The sequence below is a fragment of the Dunckerocampus dactyliophorus genome, chromosome 14 (genome assembly GCF_027744805.1).
Source record: "Dunckerocampus dactyliophorus isolate RoL2022-P2 chromosome 14, RoL_Ddac_1.1, whole genome shotgun sequence".
In the NCBI taxonomy this organism is placed as follows: domain Eukaryota; kingdom Metazoa; phylum Chordata; class Actinopteri; order Syngnathiformes; family Syngnathidae; genus Dunckerocampus; species Dunckerocampus dactyliophorus.
The window spans coordinates 7,915,151-7,937,747 of NC_072832.1; the positions used below are offsets into that span (position 1 = coordinate 7,915,151).

At 39.9% G+C, this 22,597-nt stretch overlaps 1 protein-coding gene across 6 annotated transcripts in view; it reads right to left on the reverse strand.

The window, feature by feature from the left end:
- The window catches only part of hpse2 (heparanase 2), a 74,032-nt gene that overhangs the window by 15,188 nt on the left and 36,247 nt on the right, over positions 1-22,597 (reverse strand). For all 6 annotated transcript variants that reach the window (XR_008573594.1, XM_054798252.1, XM_054798256.1 and 3 more), the window contains 3 exons: positions 6,663-6,836; positions 4,629-4,800; positions 2,315-2,362 (listed from right to left, as the gene is read on the reverse strand). Coding sequence is in view for 5 of the 6 variants with exons in the window: in XM_054798252.1 (XP_054654227.1) it covers positions 2,315-2,362; positions 4,629-4,800; positions 6,663-6,836 (394 nt within the window). In the remaining variant the exon portion in view is untranslated. The remainder of the gene's footprint in view (positions 1-2,314; positions 2,363-4,628; positions 4,801-6,662; positions 6,837-22,597) is intronic.

A 22,597-nucleotide genomic window follows, 5' to 3' on the forward strand; every position in this document is an offset into this window, starting at 1 on the left:
CTGACTTTGCTTGAAGAGGCCGACGCAAAACACCCAATAGGGAGTAAAAGTTATAATAGAAAGTGAAATATGCAAATCGGAAGGAAATGCGCTCGCGGCTTCTCCGGGCTTTGGTTCGCAACAGCTGATTTCCTCCAGTGCACTGGCCTTACAATTGCTTTGTATTCACTCCAATTGAAGATTCAATTGTTAAATTACATTTTTGGTCTCAGCTTTATATTTCAACAGCTGGTACAACAGCGTTTTTTCTGATAGTTAAAACAGATAGTTAAAAGGCCCACAAGTCATTTCTCAAGATAAAACTTACATTAAAAATCAGTTTATAATTATTTTGTTATGGCTAAAAATACCAAAAACACCCCATTATAAGTCTCACAAAGGAGTTTTGTGATTATCATTACATTTCAAATGAAGAAAACAAGTTGCTACAGCTGTAGTAGACGTGCTAATGAGTGGTCTCCAAGTTTATTAGTTTAGCTCCTTGTGCAGACGTCAGAGTCTGTCATGCACGCTGGTTAGGCTGGAATCTGGAGCTCTAGAATAAAAGTGGCTAATTGACAAAGAGAATGAGGTTGAACATATGGTTTGGTTTTAACAGTGTGGGTGGTGTTTTTCTAAACCCTACTGACAAGCCCTTTCTCCTTCCGTTTCTTCTAATTAGACCTGACCTTCACCTCAGTGACCGCACATTCACGCAATGCTTGTCTGAGCTTAGGGGTGGGTGTGTCTTTCGACATACTTACATATGTGCAACGACACGGGGGATAAGACATGGGGGATTGATAGATTTGTATGCATTCCTACAGGATGTGCAATAGACAAATGTCAGGTGTTACTGATTTAACACAGTCTGTCTCAGGTTGTTTGCCTTGTTTTTCCATTCCCAGAGTGCACACTGTTCCTCACAATAAGCATCAATCGCTCAGTGATATCATGGATATGGATTATTTTCAGCTACTCCAAAATTGTACACAATGTGATTAAAAAAACATGATCGGAGCCATTTGATTTCGTATCACTTAAGGGAATTGCTTGTGTATTCTTGAGGTTTCATGGGTCAAAACTAGGGATGCTCCAATCGATCGGCCACCGACCAATATCGGCCGATTACCGTAAAAAACGTGTGATCGGCGTATGCCGATAAACGCCTTTCAAAGCCGATCGCAAAAAAACGATCGACGTGGGACGGCAAATCCTACATGTCTGCTGTGTCACGTAGGGTTGGCAACAAAATGACGCTTCTCGTATTGAGCTCGACACAGGCTACACCAGTCAAGCCAGCGTGTTTGATCACTCCCTCCCTACCTATTGCAGTTCCACTGTTCTTGCGTCTTTGTTTACATGCTTTGCCTAGCTGTCACTGGATGCACTTTGCATTGGCGGCAGTTAGCTCGCTAGCTAGAGTTATTGGAATAGTCTATCGCACTGGTTCCCAAACTGCTTACAGTAGCATACCCCTTCAGACATTTGACCTGAGGCCATGTACACCCTACTACTGAACACTTAAAAAGCACAACCCTTTTTATCTTAATTAACTAGAAATGTTGAACATAATTACTTGTTCAGTTAATTTCATAGTAATTCCAGGTCAAAAATGTATATTTTGCATGGTCACATTTTTCAAATGAGCACTGATAAATAGGCAAGTAATCATCCTACATATCTTTTACTACAGTCTGATGTTGGTATTCTTCTGTGTGAATGGGTTAAATTTGACTTTCACTTTTTTGCACACCCATGATGGCTGTGGTTTAGGTCTGCATATTAATTTAATACCAAACTGAAGTTTAACAATCATGATAAAGCAATATCCGAAGTACAAAAATACATACAACCAATAATAAAGCCTCATTTACTCAAAGTGACAGGTTTTCACCACTGCACCGTGCGGGGATTGGGACACCAATCTAAATAAACTCGTCAAGATCAAACACTCTTAATGCACAAAATAACAATCAAATGTACTCATTTGTTCATATAATGCACACAGAGCAATTAACAACTTCATGCTCTGTCTCCCCTCTGCTCAGTTCTCCTCCCCTAATTGTAAGTGTTAGGCGCTAATTGTGTTTAATTTCTATTCCCGTACCCCCTATTACAATTGGCATACCCCTGAGGGTACACATACCCACTTTGGCACCTCTGATCAACTCATCATCAATAAATTGAAAAATATACAGTTAATCCATGTGATCGGTACTGGTATTGGTATTGGTCGATCTCACTCGTGGATGATCGGTATCGGAATCGGCAACATAAAACCCTGATCGTACCATCCCTAGTCAAAACAGAAAAAAAGGGGTAAAATACCTACTGTTGCCACGTAACAGCATCAACAACAGAACCGGCATTCTTCATGAATCTGAGAAAACAAAAAAACAACAAATTTAAATTTAGCACAAACAAGCTGACCAAGAACGGAAATAAAATGTTTCACAGTCGTCACAACAGGGAAGCATTTCTGCGGCAAAAAAAAGAAAATGCAATAAAGTCTACCAACAAAATAAGTGTTAGAACATTTAATAGTGGCATTAGCAATTTAGGATCCTTTAAAACCTTAAATTACTTCCAGGAGTTCCAAGAGGTCTAACAATACAAAAACAGAGAGGCTTTGCACATGCAGCACACACTACGTACAGTATGATTTACAGTATATGGGGGAGGGTTTGGTTAGTGTTTGTTTTCGTCAATTCTTAAAGCACACAACAGTCACCACTGTTACAGTTGGAAGCAGGGACAATTAGCACAGAGTTAATGCACATCAAGGCACATCAGTTAATGAGTGCAACAAGTTAAAGTTTGAAAACGTCATTTAATATTGACATAGTACAATTACAGACATAAAACTGCATGTTCCTGGGAGGGCTTACTAAAGCATTTTGTGTTTATGTTTCTTATGTTCTTATTCTTTCTTGTGTTTTCTTTCTTTTCTTGGGAGAATGAACAGAATAAGATTTTCATTGCATGGTATAACTGCTGTTTTACCATGCACATGGCAATAAAACTCTCTTGAATCTAGAATCTCTTGAATCTTGAATTTTTTAAAGTAAAATTTCTACATTCTCGTCAAGGCTAGATTATGGCCTAAACACATCCAACACACTATTGTGGGACTTATCTAAAAAGGTGAAAAATAGTAGAATTATGGGACCTTTACATTCTAATGCCAAACAATGACTCTCTTACTGTACCAAAACGTCCCCATGATTGCTTACGCCTCAGCCTCTCAGTTTGTGTATTTGCAGCCACCTTGTACTCGACACAAATCGCTCCATATTTGGGGGGTAACAACTTGTCAGACACACTCGAATGTGTATCTCTAAACAGGAGAGACATACAACTTTCACTGCTCTAGGTTGTTTAGTCTGTGCAGCTCTGCTATTTAGATGGTTAGCAGCTCTGTGTTTAAATCAATGTATTTCCTGTGAGCAGTGCAGACATTGAGCTTTCCAACATAAGAACACTCCTCATAAAGAGTGTCAAACACACAAGAATCACCTCGTCGTTAAACGCTACACCGGTGACCTAAAGATACTCCATTCCCTCTTCGCTCTCTTTCTCCTGCGCTTATCTTCTACATCCTCCTATATCCACAATCCGTCACCAGTCAGTGTTAGCTCTTGGGGTGCACTCAAACAGACAGCTTTTTATTTGCAAGTAAATTTAAACTGCCAGAAATGTCTGCGTAACAAAGAGCTGCCATTAATGTCTTCATTGATCTAAGTAGCTCGAGTGAAGGGAGGCTCGTATCAAATCCTTCCCTCTTCCAAATAACTGTCAGAATGTGGGTGGCTACAGAGAAGAGACAGATTCAGGCTGAGATATGCTGAGACATTAAACTGTTCCTGTGTTTATCTGCACTCATGATTTTATTAGAGCTTTACCGTGCCTATTGTGGTTTACACCACTTATTTAACAATGCTAGTTAAAGCCTAAAGGTACACATTGTATTCCTTCCCCTGCACTTTGAAATGTCTTATTCCATTGTTATAAAACTCTCATGAATGACTGGTCACAGCCGCAACATCGTTCCATTCATCCATCCATGGTTTAAGGTAATTCTAGAGACTCGCTGTCATCATTTTAGGATGGCAAACATTATGACCTTTTGTGCCCATGTTTTCTGTTTATGGACTATAAAACAACAAAATTTGTCAACATAATCAAGTTTGACAGAAGACTAACGAATGAAATGTCAATTGCAGCCTTGCTAAATTTGTCAGGAGGGACGAAGATACATTTGGGTGTTTTATTTTCTCTTTTAAAATAGCTGCCACCCTATTTTATTCAAGCTTGGTGGCATAGGCCTGCGATGAGAAGCTTGTTAGATAATCCTGGAGATTAAACTGAAGCTGTGGAGCAACTGGCAGGTGAGATGCTGTGTCGACACCCTGTAAATCATGTGACACCTCATTTACGCCGACATGATATAACTTGGGCTGAGACACAGAAACGGGCCAAGTGGAAAGCCATAAACACTGAATCTGTGCGAGCCTGTGTGTGTCTGTGTGTGTGTGTGTGTGTGTATTAAGCGCAGTAAAGCTCTGTAAAGGTTGCACACTTGCCCATATTTCAAGCTGCGTAGCCAAACAAAGAGTGTCCTATCAGTGCTTTATATGGTGACTCACCCATCCAAAAGCAGGATAGCGTTCCTCCGTGGTCTTCCAGCATTTGGGCCATAAAGGTGAGCTCGGTTGTAGTAGCGTACCGACTGGAGCAGGGTCCGTAGCTTGGCGTAGTCCTGAGCCAGTTGGGTGCTATTGACGGCGCGGCCCACCATGCTGCGGTACGCATTAGGCTCTGGGAGGAAAATATTTACGTTTTTATTGTCATCCTTTTTAGATTCTGTTCTTTGACTGTATCCAGCAGCCTGTAAAAACAGGACAATGACCAATTCAAAGCAGCGTGAACAGATGGACTGACTGTCATGAGAATCAGAAAAACAAAGAGAATGTGTGAGCTGAGTGGATGGAATAGACAGGTCCACTATTTTGTATTTAACAACTCCACTGAAGAGCATTGCTGTTTTATCTGTGTTCATTTTTATCAGTTGCTTAGAAGTTCCAGTCCTGCAAGCTATAATGACTGTTTTACTAGCACCAACCTTTACAAAATGTACCTCCCTAAATGGCCACTGCATCTGTATCATCTATTTTAAGTTCTTCAATCAAAAATTCGGCACAGTGCCATCACTGGGTTTTGCATGTTTCGCAGCCTAACATAACAGTTGCAAGTGGGAGCTTTTTGGCAGATGAAATTAAATGAAACTATGATGTGGTAAAACAGAGCTTTGAGTGCAGTGCAGTTCCTCGCCTCAGTTGAGGCGATGGTGAGTAATAATTTGAGGACAAGCTGTTTTTTTCCACTCCTCGAGTGAACCTACAATTAACCCTGGAAATACGGGACAAATAGTTTTCAGCTGTCTCTATTAAAGTCCTTATTTGTTAAACAAACACGATATGTAACTGCTATCTTACCACATGGTGACCACAGCAGATAAAGATCCATTAAATAGTGCATTAAAAAAAATAATGCTGGAATTGACACATAATTTTTACTCTTTCCTCTCAGTAGGTAACAACTGAATGTAAATATAAAAGTATAAACCTATGAGACAATTATGAATGTTTTAAGTTATACTCTAAAACAGGGGTCACCGACGTGGTGCCCGTGGGCACCCGCTAGCCTCGCACGACCACATGAGGCGCCAGCAAGCCTGCTGTTCAGGTTTTCAGTTAATAATGTGAGAACACTAAAAAGAAATGCATTCTGTTTGAACACTAAAAAGAAATGCATTCTGAAAAACAAAATGTGAGTTGTGGATTCCATCATGTTGGTTCCGGTAAAAGGAGCATATTTGGTTTGTTTGGGTTGAAATAAGCTATGAAAATAGATGTTACAAAAATTAGTAGCTCTTGGCCATTTTCATTTCGGAAAAGTAGCCCTCACAAGAAAAAATGTTGGAGACCACTGCTCTCAAAACACTACACACTAGAGAATCCGGCTGCAGGAAATGGTCATAAATAAAGACAACTGTGCTACATTGTGCATTATACAATGTGCAAATAACCTCACAGGCTACATTAGGTACACCTGCACATTCCAATGATATCTACTGTAAACATTCTGCCTTTGCAAAAACAAAAAAGCTACATTTTTAAAGAGGCATTAATTTAAATATATTATGCATTGTGATTGCAGGGCAAAGAGCCGTTTTGCCCACTGAATTTGTCGAGCCAAACGCATGGTCTGTCGTGCAGGTGTACCTAATGAAGCATCCAGTCAATATAATGTGTTTCCTCAAATAGCGTGTGTGGTCCATGATGAGTGGCCAAACCTGGAATGATTATAATACATGTTATATGGTAATATACAGTATATTATTTTAATCTTCATTTATTATTGCTAGAGAAGCTAAGCAAATGTATATATTCTTGATTACAAAATAAATTTAAAAAATCAACTGGTACAAATCAAGGCATTCCCCTTTAAACGCCTATAAAGGCCTAGTACACTCTGCAGCTACGTAAATTAAGGCCCCGAGCCACTATACGAGTAAATACGGCACATGCCCTGTATATACGAGAAAGGAAAACCAGGACACATTAAAACTGTGGTGTCGATTGACAAAGTATAAATTTAGTAACCAATGGTGCACTGACCGCTGCCCAACTCCCAGGAGATGTTGTATTTCTTGCCAGCACTGTATTTGAGGAGGCTCAGAGTGGAGGACGTGTTCCAGGAGTTGTCGGGGTTTCTTTGCAGCGCGTTGAGGCCCAGAATCAGGTGCAGACCAGCACAGTCGGCAAAGTTGTACAATTTGTCTAAAGACCTGGCTGGGAAAAACCCACAAAGCAGTTGTAACTATGATTCTTTTTATGCATCCATTGCCATCACAAACAAAAGTACTGCATGCACTTTACTTCATTTTAAAGTACAACTGGGATGAAATCCCTTTTTTTTTTTTGTATTGCTGAAATGTTGTGTTCCGTGCATATTGATTTACTCACATGACAATCAGTTATTTTCCCAAGCAAATTCCATGGAGTTGCAATAACGTCTTTTTTAACTCCAACAATTTAAGAAAGGATGAGGATTTGTATTCAGCATAAAAGCAGATTGTTTAAGTGCAACATGCTAGGCAACTGCTGGATATTTCAGACTCTTGTTTTGAAATTTGAACTGCTTGACTTATTACAATAACATAAATATTACCTTGACTTCTGACCCTCTCACTTGACTGGTGTGTTTCCCATTACATTTTGCCTTCAACCGAGAGTTCCACACCAGCTGAGCTTGTCAAATTGTGCAATGAAGAGAAAAGCATTGCAGAACATGCCTGCCAGACATCTTTTCCATATGTGAATAATGAGGCGGGATAATATTTCTTATATTTTACATATACATCAAATATATTAATATTAGGGCCATGAAAGTTTCCTTTAACGGCAGTGTTTTTTTTGGACGCGTGATTAACATGGTTGACCTGTTTGACCCTCGGCCCACTCCGCAGTGGTCAATAGATAGATAGATAGATAGATAGAAGAATTGGAGGTACTTAATGTATTAATTAGGGGAGTTTTAGGACTTTGAAACTATCTCAACAGGATGTTTTAAGTTGACATACATTAACGAGTAAATGGGACAAACAATAACTTGATTCCCTGGGAACAAGCTATCTTTTTAATGGTCGTTAATCCTTGGTTAGCCTGTTGGTGAGCATTTGCTATAGTGTCTGTTTTGGCTGAGCACACAAACAACAGCTACTAGCCTGAAGACAAGAGATAGTGTTACTGGCCAGTGAAGTGGAGCTCTCATTTGCTTTGCACAGCATCATTTGCTTTCTTCAGACAAAACAATGCTGGACCACTCCACCCTCACTTGGGGCCAACATGAAAGTACTCCCATGCAGACACTAGAAAGACCTCAAGTTAAAAATATGTGATCTCAGCCAGACGTAAGTCCTGAAACGACACTGTGAATCTGTGCATTTATGTATGTGGGTTACTGAGCTGATTAAGCTGATAAGTAAGATATATGGTAAACGCTAAGTGGATTTCCAGCGTCACTCCTCAAGGAGGGAACAATACAAATGATGAAGTGTTTCACAAACACAGACACAAGCACTTAATCCACTGAACATAAAACTGCCACTTTTTTAATGCTGAAAAGTAACAAACGACACTCAATTGCATCCAAAACTGTCATGAATCATTAGCTGCTTTGAAATCTGTGGCAAAACAATTTTTGCACATTCCTATCACACAATGAAAGTCTGTCTAAGACCTTGTGATGTTCTCATTTAGTCATAAACTTCTTCAACAATTGGTCCAGGCCTGAATAAGCAGGACAAACCCAGAAAGCCGTGTGTGTGTGTGTGTATGGTGTGCCTTTGTGTGTGGCTGAGAGTGGGGTCTGGATCATGTCAAGCTGTCTATCTGATAGAAAGGCCAGTCGTGTGAACCAGAAAATCCAGCAACAGCAGTCAATGTTACGCCTCATTTCGACAGCTCTGCAAATTCGCCATTGTACGCTAAAAGAAGCAGACACTCACGCACAAACCCTGCTGCTGTAATAAACAATGACTTGTTCAATGCCACCCACATGAACTAGACAACTAATCAGAGGTGTTCAATGACATCCAATATTACTGGTGTTGCTGCACCTTAAATTATATCAAACACAATAGACGCAGTTTTACCAACTAAGAAGGCTTCAGATTGCACTTGATGCTGAAATCACTTTATGGTTCAACCAAATTAAAGGGAAACACCCTGCACTGTTAACTATTGAGGCTGACTTTATTGAATGTGGACGCAAAAATTACTTATTTTTGTAGATAGCTAATTAACAGGATGGCATAGATATTAATTTGATCAAAGAAGTCTTAGTTGCCAGGTAGCTGCACCACTTTCCAATTTATTTTAAAGGTCACCTATTGGGTTATGGTGGACATTGCAAAATTGTCAGCTATAATATATTATAGTATATTTGATTCCCCCGCACGGTGGTGTAGTGGTTAGCATGTGGTTGGCCACACAGTCACGGTCTGGAGATCGGGAAGACCGGGGTTCGAATCTCCGTTGGGCATCTGTGTGTGGAGTTTGCATGTTCTCCCCGTGTGTGCGTGGGTTTTCTCCGGGTACTCCAGTTTCCTCCCACATTCCAAAAACATGCATTTTAGGTTCATTCACTCTAAATTGTCCATTGAATGTGAGTGTGAATGGTTGTTTGTCTATATGTGCCCTGCGATTGGCTGGCGACCAGTCCAGGGTGTACCCCGCCTGCTGCCTGAAGTCAGCTGGGATAGTTTCCAGCATACCCCCGCGACCCTAATGAGGAGAAGCGGTGTAGAACATGGATGGATGGATACATGCATGACTGAACACCGGTGGGCAAAAAAAAATTTCCTCCAAAAAATGAAAGGGTTAAAATTGTTTTAAAAGTCAAACTGGGATGCAAAATGAGAATTTATGTTCTTCGACGCTGCTATACCCAGATTTTTGGAAATGGTTTAACTGCTGGATCGTACTTTTTCCGCAACATCAACGCTGACAATTATCTCCGAATATTGAATATATTCGTACTCTCAGAGGAATGCCGCGTTTTCGTCTTCAAGGAAATGGTCGGTTAGCACGTGCTTGGAATCTCAACGCTTGATGAAAAAACATTATCAATAAAACATCCATCCATCCATTTTCTATACCGCTTCATCCTCATTAGGGTCGCGGGGGCATGCGGGGGCATGCTGGAGCCTATCCCAGCTGACTTCGGGCGACAGGCGAGGTACACCCTGGACTGGTCGCCAGCCAATCGCAGGGCACATATAGACAAACAACCATTCACATTCACACCTATGGACAATTTAGAGTCGCCAATTAACCTAACATGCATGTTTTGGGAATGTGGGAGGAAGCCGGAGTGCCCGGAGAAAACCCACGCGCACACGGGGAGAACATGCAAACTCCACACAGAAATGCCCAGGGGAGAATCGAACCCAGGTCTTCCCGATCTCCAGGCTGTTCCTGTATTTGCCAACATGCTAACCACTAGACCACCGTGCGGCCTATCAATAAAACATAAAGACATAAACATGTACAAATTGTGGACTTTATGCTTTCATTTATGCTATATATTTTATTGTTATTATCATGTATTTAGAAAGTAAATCATTACCAATTTAGGGTGAATAAGATGGGTTTTCTGTGGGAAAAAACGCCTGATTTCTGAGAGAAAACACAAATAAAAGTATTTTTTGACCAAAAACCACAAATTTGCCGGGATGTGAAAGCTGAATTGCGACTGCGCGGGGATCCACTACATTTTTTTTCTTTTCCCAATACATTGGACAAGTGCAGAGTTATAGTGTAGATGTAAAAAAGTGGATCAAGTTCACAATAGTGCTTCTTGGAGCCACACACTCAGTCAGAGACAGACATGGACAAACACAGCAAACACAGAAATGAACACTGGCAAAAAAAAAAAAAAAAAGGTTTCAGATTTGAAGTGGTCCTTCCAAGTTCTGGCTTGCTTTAAAAGTCCAATCAGACAGGAATGCTCCTGAACTGTGCAAGCAGGGGACACATCTGCTTAGAGAATTTAACTTTGGGCCTTAGTTCCTGTTCGAGCATACTGTCAATCATTAGTCCATATCCTAAGTTGCCAAAGATGTATTCTAGCATCAGGAATTACATGTACTGAAAGTGACCACACTGAGTTTGGCAAAGCTTTGACACTGTTAATTACGGTTACCATCTGCCAGAGCAGGAAATTACAGTAAACTCAAACTACTCACTTTAAACTGTGTTGAAAGGTGAAACAACAACACAGAAAGCACAATAGAAACATATTCAACTGTGTATCTAAAGTGAGAACTAAAATAATAAAATTTAATCATCTAATCATTTTAACGTTCACATGACGCAATGTTAAGAGTAGCACAGAGGGCTAAATGTGGTTCCAATATAGTTCCATATGACTACACAAGCATATTGCGCAGAACCCACTGGCTGTGTGTTTCAAAACATAGAGCACAGCATGGTCTCTTCTTTCATATAGGCTAGTTCCAGTCCAGTGAAACCAATCAGGTCGAACCACTTCTGTATATTAGAAGAATGGAATATATGGGGTAAGCACATGTTTTTAATTCAGTCAGAGTCAGAGTGAAATAACCTATTTGCGAATTTGCTGCGACTGGAGTTGAGTTTGTACTTTATCTGTGTGCCCAGCATGAGATGAGGCAGGAAAAATGAGTTTGATGAGTGGTATTTGTTAACATACTTTGCCCTTGACATATAAATCAAACACAGACACTTGGACAGTATAATAATATCAGCTGCCTTTCGTTTATTTAGACTGATTTTGGGCAAATACATGTGGTTTCATTCCAAATAGAAAAACGAGCCTTTCGAACCCAATGTGTCAGGCACGTTTAGAAACAAGGTGCGACAAAGTAAAACCTCCAGAAAGCCTGAATGAAAGACGATGCTATTTGTAAATTGGATTAAATGAAGAAAACAACAAACTTTCATAGCTTTGTGAGCTTTGTGATGAAGGAAAAAAGACAATTATACACTGAAGGACCTAAAAAGAATAAAATTGTCAGATGGAAAAAAAGGTTGTAATGTTATGCAAAAAAAGTTGTTTGCATAATCACATTACATAAGGCCGATATTCGTGCGCCAAAACATAGACTAGTTCATTGTTTGTGGAACAAGATCTTCAACAGTCCTCAAATTACATTTATTCTTGGATGTGTCAACTTTAGTCTCTTAATCCTTCGATGTTTACTTTGTTTCCATTGTGGCCCTTTTATTAGGAAACAAAATACAGACTTTTTGTTTCTTCCATTGTTGGTTGAAAGTACATGAATTACCCTCTAAGTAGACAATTTCTTGTCAAATGTGTAGTGTCAGACATGCGTACAGTAGCTTAACTAATACCTTTCCAATAAATAGCAGGTAAATACAGGGTTGTAAAGAGCCACACCTGATGTTTTTATAATCACAGATTAGTACGGCAATCATCTTCTGAGAAGGTGGTTGTAAGGCTTCCACCTTTTATCCTGTTAACCATCTAGTCACACACCTCTGCTAATGCTGTAATTGAGCACTGATTGCTGTAAAATTGCAGAGAAACAGCAGTCCTCCAGGCAGACGGAGTGAAACAAAAAACAGAGTGGCCAACGGCATGCCTGCTCCTGCTCCATCAAAGGGACTGAACTTAAATAAACCCAGCAGCACTTTTTATGAGACACCTGTTTGGGAATGTAGTACAAATCACTGAAAACTTGTTTCAGGAAGGAATGTTTATTTAACTGCTTTACAAATGTCTTGAAATTAACCATGGCCAAATATCATTACAGTACCAAGTAAAACCTTTGTTTGGGGATATGTTGGACGTTGCAACATTGTCAGCTATAATATAGTATGTTTGATCCCAGGATGCGTGTCAGATGAGGTTTATGATGACCAGATCCTGCAAGCAGAGCAGCAAAGCAAACACATGGTATCCCAAACTCCCCTTTTTCTGCAACAATCATCAACATAATCACAAAAATAAGGACTGCAGTTTCATGGTGGGGGGAGCTCGCACAGGAGGTGCCGCTGTACAGTGGCGGAGCTACGTGGCGGCCAACGGTTGCCGTGGCCACCCTTGGTCACTCTCTGGCCACCCCACTGGCCATGTAGACATTTCAGGTATCAATTTATTGCCACGACTGAGTAATGGTTTCACCTTGGCCACCCCAATGAAAAATGTCTGGCTCCGCCAATGTCGCTGTAGCCGCCTGTTGTTTATACTAAGCACCGTCAATAAATTACTATTGCATTGAAGAGTGAATTGATCTATAACCATGTCAAATGATTAGTCCTACTCTGAAAGTATTTTGCACACCCATTTTTAAAAATTTGATCTTTTATTGGATGGACTTTTATTGGATTAGGGACCTGACTCACCAAGGTTTGTTACAAAAGCCAAACAAGATTGTTGGTCATGCTGTGTAATAAAAAAGTAAATTCAGCAATACAATTATTTGTAATGCTTTGAAGATTTTCATATTCAGTTCCACAAATTTATGTTTGTAACAAAAGCTTATTATTAAAAAAAAAAAAAAAAAGGATCTTTACTGGATCGGTTCGGCAAGACAATAAAATAAATGGAAGCCAAAAAGTGGATCGGGACATCCCTAATACATACATATATACATCCCAAAAATACAAGTACATCGTAAAAAAAAAGAACAAAAAAAGAAAAAGTAGTTAGATCCTTTTTATAGAAATACTGTACTGTGAAATTATTCAAAGTGTTGTGAATGTACTACGTGAAATATTACATATTATGTCATAATCAATCATTTTCGTCTCATAGAAAAACATTTTTTACAACAGTAAATCATGTCAAAATGTCAGGCAGGTGTAGGATGAAGACTATGAGGGGCACGTGTCTTAACTGAGACAACAAGCTCTCCACTCATAAGTCTTCACTCCTAAGCCCCACTTGCATTTCTCAAACAACTCATAATGATAAAACTGGGACAGAGCCCAGCACTTTGATCGATGTCCTTGCCAGATGATGTTGAGGAAAGAGACTGGGACTTTTTCCAGCCCTACACCTTAGCAAATAAGTCTCGAGCCATGTGCTCCTCGTGTGCTCCCACCGTGTTTCCAGACTTTCAAGTGCCTAATGATGCATTACAGTCAGATCCTCAGTCCATTTGCGCACTAATGTGGACGCACTGGCAAATGACTTTTGCTCTCCATTTGAACTTTTTGTTATGTACTGTTTGATTTGTTTGGACAGGAATTGCATCAATATTTCTTTCTATGACTTAAGAGAATTGTTGTGTTTGGGTATTGTTAAATAGTAATTTGAAATACTGTAGTAGTAGTTTCACTAGCAGGTCCTGGGCTGATACACAGACTACACAAACACCTACACACATTTGTTTCTTCCTCCCTGCACTGGTAGATGTGTTCCATTAAAACCATATGGACAATATATGTGTTGTACGTTGGCCATGTACTCGGGCCTATACTTTTCAACACATTTAGAGAGCTGCACGAAGAGTGGTCCGACAAATGAAAAGTACCAGAATCAAAGCGAGACGTGTATTTTTAGAGGAAACAAACATACAAAAACACAAAAATGTATTTCAACTGTCTTTTTTCAGACATGTTTCATGTTGCAAGTATACGCTTATCCGTCCAGTAAGCTGGAGCCTATCCCAGCTGGCTTTGGGTGAGAGGTGATGTACATCCTGGACTGGTTGCCAGCCAATTGCAGGGTAAATCTAGACAAACAACAATTCACATTAACGTTCACGCCAATTTATAGTCCCCAATTGTTCCTGTTCAAAAATCTACTAAAAGTAGACGTTTTTGAAGAGCCAATATTAACATTTACCTGATCTGCTGTTAACAAAATACAAATGGCAACATAGCTATTCTTGGCTAAAGGGCACAGTACCTAATAAGACTGTTATGATATGAATGACTCATGACAAGGGGCAAGAGTTTTGCATTACAACAGAATCAGATGAAGCATGACTTTAGAGTGAAGTTGGCTGGGTTGGTGTGCCTCTCTTCTCCTTCTTGTATCCCATGTCATGGACTTACATCAACGGCCCACTACCAATGCTGATCTAGACTGTTAGGATTGCAAGCAGAGCACTCTGGCAGCATCAGATCCATGGTTTGTCTAGTATGCCAGGACTAGGGCAAGTGAAGTTAGTCAACCATCTGCTCTTGGTTAGAGGTGTCAGCTCAAGACACTCAAAGCAGTGGTTCATAACCACACGGAAAGGTTTCGCTTGCATCCTTCTCTTTCTTGGGCCACTGCAAGCAGTCTTGCCCTTCGGGAATGCATGTCTATTCTGTTTTTCACCCCTCTGACCAAAGCGAATTTCATTACACTCTCACGGAGTCATCAAATTCCTTCTCTAACTTAGGAGACCAAGGATCCTTCTGAATCCATTCAAGACATGATGAGCACAGAACTCACCCTATAGCCTTCCTTTTTAACATTTGATCTTAATATGACTCTATTTTGACCCCTTAGTGTAATATATTAAAGCTCTTCAATAACAAAAAAAATGCTGGCAAAGGTGACAGAAAACAATTTGATAACACGCCTAACATTAAACTTCCATAGATCCATTAATGAAGCCATAAAACAATGAACCCATAAACTTCCGGAGGCGACTGATCAATCTTAGCCAAAAAATACAATCAGTTGTTGATCTCAGTAAAATTGAAGCACAACCAGAAAAGCCAAGATTAAGTGAGGCTCCATGTGCTAATCTAAGTGTCTACGAGGCACATAAAAGTGAGTAAAGTTGCAACGTGTTGTTATAAAAGTAGCTGGGTAGGTGACAACACAAATGTTCAAAACTGTTTAAAATGATCTTCAATAGTTTCCTAACCAATGACAATAATTCATATGGTTTTACTTTTCTTTTGTTTTAATAACTGAAGGCCAAATTTTGAGACACAATCTTGATGACAGAGAATAATTAGGAAGTAGCTTCTTCACTTATTCCTTTGAGACACATAGATATTTACATGTCATCACTTTTAGGGTCAAAGAACAATCACTGCCTGGAGCGATGACTTTAGATCATCAGGGGTTTTATTATAATTTCATGTCACCTCTGTCACCTAATGGAAGCAATGTACTGAGTATGAAAATATGCTCTTGATAAATGACATGCAGTAACAAAGATGCAGTGCCACCCTCTGACCAGTGTTCCATTTGCACCACTTTTAGCTCCAATGTCGCTATTCTGATAAGCCTTCCCTCTCACTCCCAGCTGTAGTTTCAATCAGCAAGAAAGTAAGGTTTGCAAGGCTTTGAAAAAGGGGCTTCAGATTAAGTTGCTTATCTGATACATTTGCATTATGGGTTGTTTGTATGGCACATAATGTCTACATACAGTACATTCAGGGTTGCAGTACAGGTAAAAGATTTCAAAAAGACTTCATAACACTGAGTATTTTATGTTTGGTCAAGTTCGAAGGCATACTTTTTTACTTCGGGTGTTGGCTAGACCTTCGAGTGGGAACGAGATGAAACTGCTAGATCTGGCATTCTCTGGTGGTCTCACAAGGTACAATTGCTTTATTTGTCTTGGTATTTTCTTCTCCTCTGCGATTGGCTGGCAACCAGTCCAGGGTGTACCCCAAAGTCAGACGGGGTAAGCTCCAGCAAGTGGCATAGATTCTTCTTTTTTCTTCTTTTTTTCCCAACTGTCTCTCTGTTCCATTTTCATTCCTTCCATCCATTCCCTGCCGTCTCTCAAACTATTTTTCTTCTCCTTTAGTTTGAGAGTAGAAATCTGGCCGTGAATCTTACCCAGCAGGACACCGCAAAGTGATAGATGGTCTCTGAGAAGGCCCAACAATATGACTAGCCATATGGTCCATGTGAACAAAAGAGGATTCAAAAGAATTTACCAATGGCCTGACAAGAAACAAGCCAAACTTTTTATGCAAGCAACGTTTTCCGGATTGTGCTGTAATATATGGACTTTGTTTGGTAGGAATCAAATAATACAAAACGTGATAAAAACATAAGAGAAGCCTCTTCAATACAAATTAAATCAGGAACAGATCATGAGCAATTAAACCAATAGTTTTGTATTTTTGCCAGATAGAGTCTAATGTTTTCTGATCATGTTTGCAACACAAAGTAATCCAGGAGAAAAGACCAAATTCAGATCACATAGATTATGGATGAGAGTCAAGTTATGGAAATAAAATGTGTGTTGCTGCTAATGAAGCAGTCATTTTTATCCTAAGAATAAGAACGCCATCTGGACCCACACTGAGCAGACACATACTGTACCTATAAACACATACTTGTGAAGTACCAGCATTCTTGTGAAAAAGTTAAGCCCTTCTCTAAAAACTCCACCAATGCATTCCAGAACAAGCAATCTGACACAAAATGTGTTCTCAGAAGACAAATGTAGTGTTTGGGTGTCAGGCCAAATAATCAAGTGGGCAGACTGCTTCCAAACAACCCATGCGTCTGGCTATTAAAATGACATTCATTTGCAGTGGCTGGGCACTTGTCTCTGGTGCATATTGCAAACACATGGAATTACACTCAGTATTATTTCCCTATGCGATTTAAACACTGTGGGTATTATGTAGATGGAGAAAAAAATCAATCCCATTTGGAAAACAAAAATGTAAGTGATCAACATCCTGAGATTTCAGATGTCAAAATAATTTTTCACATAGGAAATCATATAAATAAGTCACTCCAGAATATACAGTTGTTTTTTTTTCCTATAATTGTATGTGTTTGTGCAAGATAACTCTTCTGGTCCTGACCTACTATACAAAAAATGTTTTTATTTGTATGTACCCCTTCTGTATTGCCTATGCTATTAGTTTTCTGACAAATACACCACATGGTGGAGCTGTTATTAAACCCGAAGGTTTGACCCCATAAGTCAGACTGACTTGAAATTTATCACACAGCTCAGTGCGCTCTACAAAATACCCACTGTAACTTTAGCTGAATCACCACGAAAATCCGTACACATCTCCAGGGGACTGACATGCACATGTCTGTAAAATTCGAACAAGACAGGTTGCAAATAATCATATTATATAGTGAATTACCGCACCATTATAAGTGGTTAAGGAGACATGCTTTCAGGCTATTCAAGCTTTCTAAGACCCACAGTGGCTGCTCAAATCTAATAATACAATAATTGACGTTGACATAACAAAAGTAGCAACTTGCTGTTGTGCAACTTCAAAAATGGATTCAGGAATGAGATAGATGTGTTTGAAGGAGTTGTGAAAAACAGATGGAGCACCATGAAAAAGACACACAATTACTTTGCTTCTGTAGTCGAAGGTTTTGGACAAATTACTTTAAAAAAATAATAAGTTATAGTTACTAGTTACGTGGTGTGTCGTTGAGTGCTGACCATAAAGGTGTGCTAAACCATTTGCCTCATATACCGTATACGCCGATCCAGAGTATTCCAAAACACGCTCGCTATCAAAATGTATCCCAGACATGCTAGCTATCAAAATGCCATGAAAAAAACGCATGTGTGTTTGCTGTCCATAACATATGTGCCTGCCCATACCATAACCCGAGCCAACGCAATACAATAGCACATTTTGGAGTGGCCTTTTATTGTGGCCAACCTAATGCACACCTGTGCAATAATCATGCTGTCTCATCAGCATCGGATCAGTGCACAGTGCACAGTATGTTTCTGTTAGCAACAGTCAAGGGACACTTCTCAACTCACACAACACACTTCCGGCCTTCAAAATTAGAGCAGTTTGGGCTATATCCTGTTTACCTGTGTTCACAAAATAAGGGTTTCATAGAAAATAGCTTACACCAACATCGAGGCAGCAAACGAAGTACACTACTTTTCAAAAGTAAACGTCTTTTGTGAAAGTGTACTCCTGTAAAAAGAAACTTTAGAACATTTATGCTCAAGTTGAATGGTTTGATATTTATACAGTATAATGGTTAAAAATAGCCCTGTAAGAAATTCATACTTAAGTTGATGAAACCTTATGAACCGGCCTCTAAAAAGCATTGTAATCAAGAATCGTTAGAAACCGGAATCAAAACAAGGAATCGGAACCGGATTCGTTCAAATTCAAACGATGCCCAACCCTACTGAGCATGGATACTAGACCAGAGGTCGGCTTCCCTTTGTGAGTGCTGTGATTTTTTTTTTTTTTTTTTTTTTACACCGAAGCAGAGGAAAGGTGCATTTTTGAAAATTTTGAAATTTCTGACTGACTGCAAGTCCGTGAATGCATCTAGACCAGTGCTTTTCAAATAGTGAGGCGGGTCCCCATGGGGAGGGCGTGGTGAACTATCGGGGGGGGCGCGTGAGAGGCAGGGACGACTGCAGTATTACTGCAGTATTACTGCAGACCTGCCAACATGTATGATTTTGTTATACTCAACATGCAATTTGTCTCTTGAATACGCTTGTATGGTTCGCTGCTCTCCATTTTGTTGCATTTTCCTGTTTTCAGTTTCAAGTTCAGTCTGTACAGTACAGATAAATAAATAGATATTATCAGTTTCTCAATAATATTTCAAATCGTGGGGGGGCGTGAAAACATTCTGTCCCCTAAGGTGGGCGTGACAGAAAATCACTGATCTAGACTACTGATTGTTGAGTGTACTAATATTCTTGAATCTGTCCCTAAAAAGAAAAATCTCTGAAGAAAATAGAGAGCTTAATTCTCAATGAACATATTCCTTTGCCTTCACTGCCAATGACGCTGTTTTACTAATATGCTTGATACGTGGTGAGAAATTAGCAAACAACATAAAATATAACACTGAAAAACATACGCACTCGTCTTTTTCTGAAAAGTACTGCTGATGGGCGCAAGAGAACGATTTCAAAACTACTGTGCAACAGAAGGCTGAGCAGAGCAAACATACTTTCAAGAAGCGGATAAATGATCCAAACTCAATTACAGCTGCTAGTGTGGCTCCACATGAGATCATAAAGAGGTGGAAGCTGTTCACAGATGGAAAATACATGAAAGAATTGTTCATAAAAATATCAAAGCATCGATTCTCCAAATTCAAAATAAACAGGAAATTATTCAGAAAAAAAAAAGCCTCACTCTGCAAAGATAGTCTAGGACAGAACCAATACAATGGCAACAAACATCACCAGTAGGCAAACTGATGACATTAACTCAGCGCAAGCATATCATGTTGCCTGTGATGAGTGAAGTGATGTAAACAATATTAAGCAGACATCACTGACATGCAGATATGTGAACTCTGATGGGCTTTTTCGTGTTAAAGTTGGCTACATTTTGTTTTAATTTTACACATACGGGAATGACTCAAAAGGCCTACATAGTAGAGTGTTTAAATGATATAAAAGTAGGCCTACACATGCATACTGACTGTGCTTCTGTTGAATTCTGTTGTTATAACAGGTAACAGTTTTAAAAGATTACAACTTTTAAAAGCTTATACGCTGTGTCATGTTTTGCGGCTCCAAACTATTTTTCTTTACTGAAAGAGGAGGCAAAATGGCTGTTTTGATGGTAAAGGTTCAGGCCATTCATAGACGTTGAGTGAATCCCCTTAACCTTGCCTTTTCCGTATACACGTTGGCCCGTTTTTTTTCACCTTCTGCTTTCTTTTGGTAGTTTTCGTGAGCCACACCAGGACCATACTACAATCTTCTCTGTCACTGGTGAACTCGTTTTATGTATCGCATGTCTGATGTGAACTTTAACTAAAGTAGGCAACTTGTCAAATTTAATTAAGTATGCGCATTTCAAATTTCAATTTCATGGGAGGCACAAGCGAAGCAGTACGCCAGCAACAATAATGGTGGACAAATTTAGCACCACAAACTGGTGCCAATTACAACTGGTTAGACTCCTACATATGTTTAGCCCCAAACACTCTCTGCAAATGTAGAAATGGTGTTGAGCAAAGCTATGTCGTTATTCCTGTCACGTTCATTTTTAAGCGACTCCTGCAGCTCTCAGCCAGAAGCTTCGAGGGGGGACGGCTGCACTTCTGTGACAGTTCAAAAGAGACGGGCTCGGGTATTAGTGTCTGATGTACTCTCAGCAATGTTTGGTTAAACCTAACAACTGATTAGAGGCTATAAACATTCACGACACATGATATCATCTATGTGAGATCAGACTGAGAACGAAAGAAAAAGGAAATGAATATCGCTGAAAAACATCTGTCTGGACATGAAGCCAACTATTGACTCATCCAACAACAAAATAATAATAATAATTAAAGCTACGAGCAGTATTGAATGGGCCCTCGCACCCCCACGCAACTCCGGGTTTATGCGAGTCGGCGGGCAAGCGGGCCAGCAGACATATGACTCAACGCCCTAGTTTGAAAAAAATTGGTCCGTCTTGAGCAGAATTTTAACATGCATAATATTTATCCAGTAGGGGGCGCCATCTGAGTTGATGTATACACACAGTCATGACTGGAGGGTGACCTGACCCACTATAAAAAACTTTGGGACGATCTGACCATGTGAATGGGAGTTATAATTGTCAACCAGGAGGGGACGACACTGGTGCCAAGGTGGCCTGTCCGATGTCCCAACCCACCAAATTCGGGACGACTGGGCCATGTATGAGGTAGTTACAGCAGTACATTTCCACCAGTTGGTGGAGCCATTGGAGTCAATATCAAAATGAAGTCATGATCAGGCCCCAACCCTTAGCCCTCATGTCAGTTTTAAAGGAGATCTGATAATATGAAGTAAAGTTATGACTGTCTGATGGTTATTGGCGAGGAGCAGTCTTCGCCGCCAGCCTCTACCCACAACATGTAATGAAACATCGTGCTTCATATCGTTAATCTGTTTAATATGCCCTGTATAAATGTCCGAGTTGTTTTTTGTCTGAAGCACACAAAAACTATGCACCAATTTCAGTAAGAGGTGGGCAACATGGGCCTAATTTAATGTGCAATGTTCACTTGTTTATCACGGGGGATAAGTTCCCAAAAAAGCCCGCAATAAGTGAAATCCGCAAAGTAGTCAACTACGTATGTTTTTGTACAATTATTATATTTGTTTTAAGGCTGTAAAACCCCTCACCACACACCTTTTACACTTTTCTCAGACAGGCATTAACATTTTACCACATTTCTCTCTTGTTTAAACACTCTCAAAGTTCAAATTTCCTTTGAATTTTAATGATCAACTTACAAGATTGGACACAAGAAATTAAGTGACTCACGCATATTTCACTCCTCTGATCGTGGTTTGTCTTGGCGCTGTTAGGCTGTAGTGTTTTTGTATCCTTGTTAAAACATATTCCTCCTCCTCGTCCTCCATGAACCAAAGATTCATTTACAGTATTCCAGGCGCCCTAGAGCCGCGGAACTTCTGCCTTCATTCAGCGTCTATCATCGCAGGACGGAGATTGATAGACAATGGTCTACAGCCAATAAGGAAGCAGAACACAATAGGTGGTTTCTCCCTTAGCCAATCAGGACTGTTGTTGCTCTACATTTGCTGAGACCAACTGGACAATCTGGACACGTCTTCAACTCTCACATGAGCATACAACACCCTTTACTGTTAGCAGTAATAAAAACAATAACAGAAAAACACAACAGAGCACTAATAGATCATTCTAATACACCATAAGGACGTAGAACGCAATGTGCGTTCATACGTTGTTAAAAAAAAAAAATTACAAAACTGCACTTAAAAAAATCTGTGAAAAAGCGAATTCGCAAAAGGTAAACGGCGATGTAGCGAGGGAATACTGTAACCCAAATCAGGGACAACAAGTGAAGTGACGGCAATATTTCCTCCCAACCTGCAACCCGTCTACAACTTACAGAATGTGCTCTTGCCCACAGGTCTGGTGTTACCGCAGGTGCTGTCAAGATAACTGCCAAGTAGTGCCTAGGGCTTTAATTAGGCTGCGTTTCTAATATCACACAACTGACGTTTCTGTCAGCATTTCAAGTCATGCTATTTGTTTAAAAGTAATTGCTCCATCATGTAGTATGTAAATATGAGCCGCCGTCCTGATGATCTCAATAATTAGGCTAATCTAGCCTACGTGAAGCC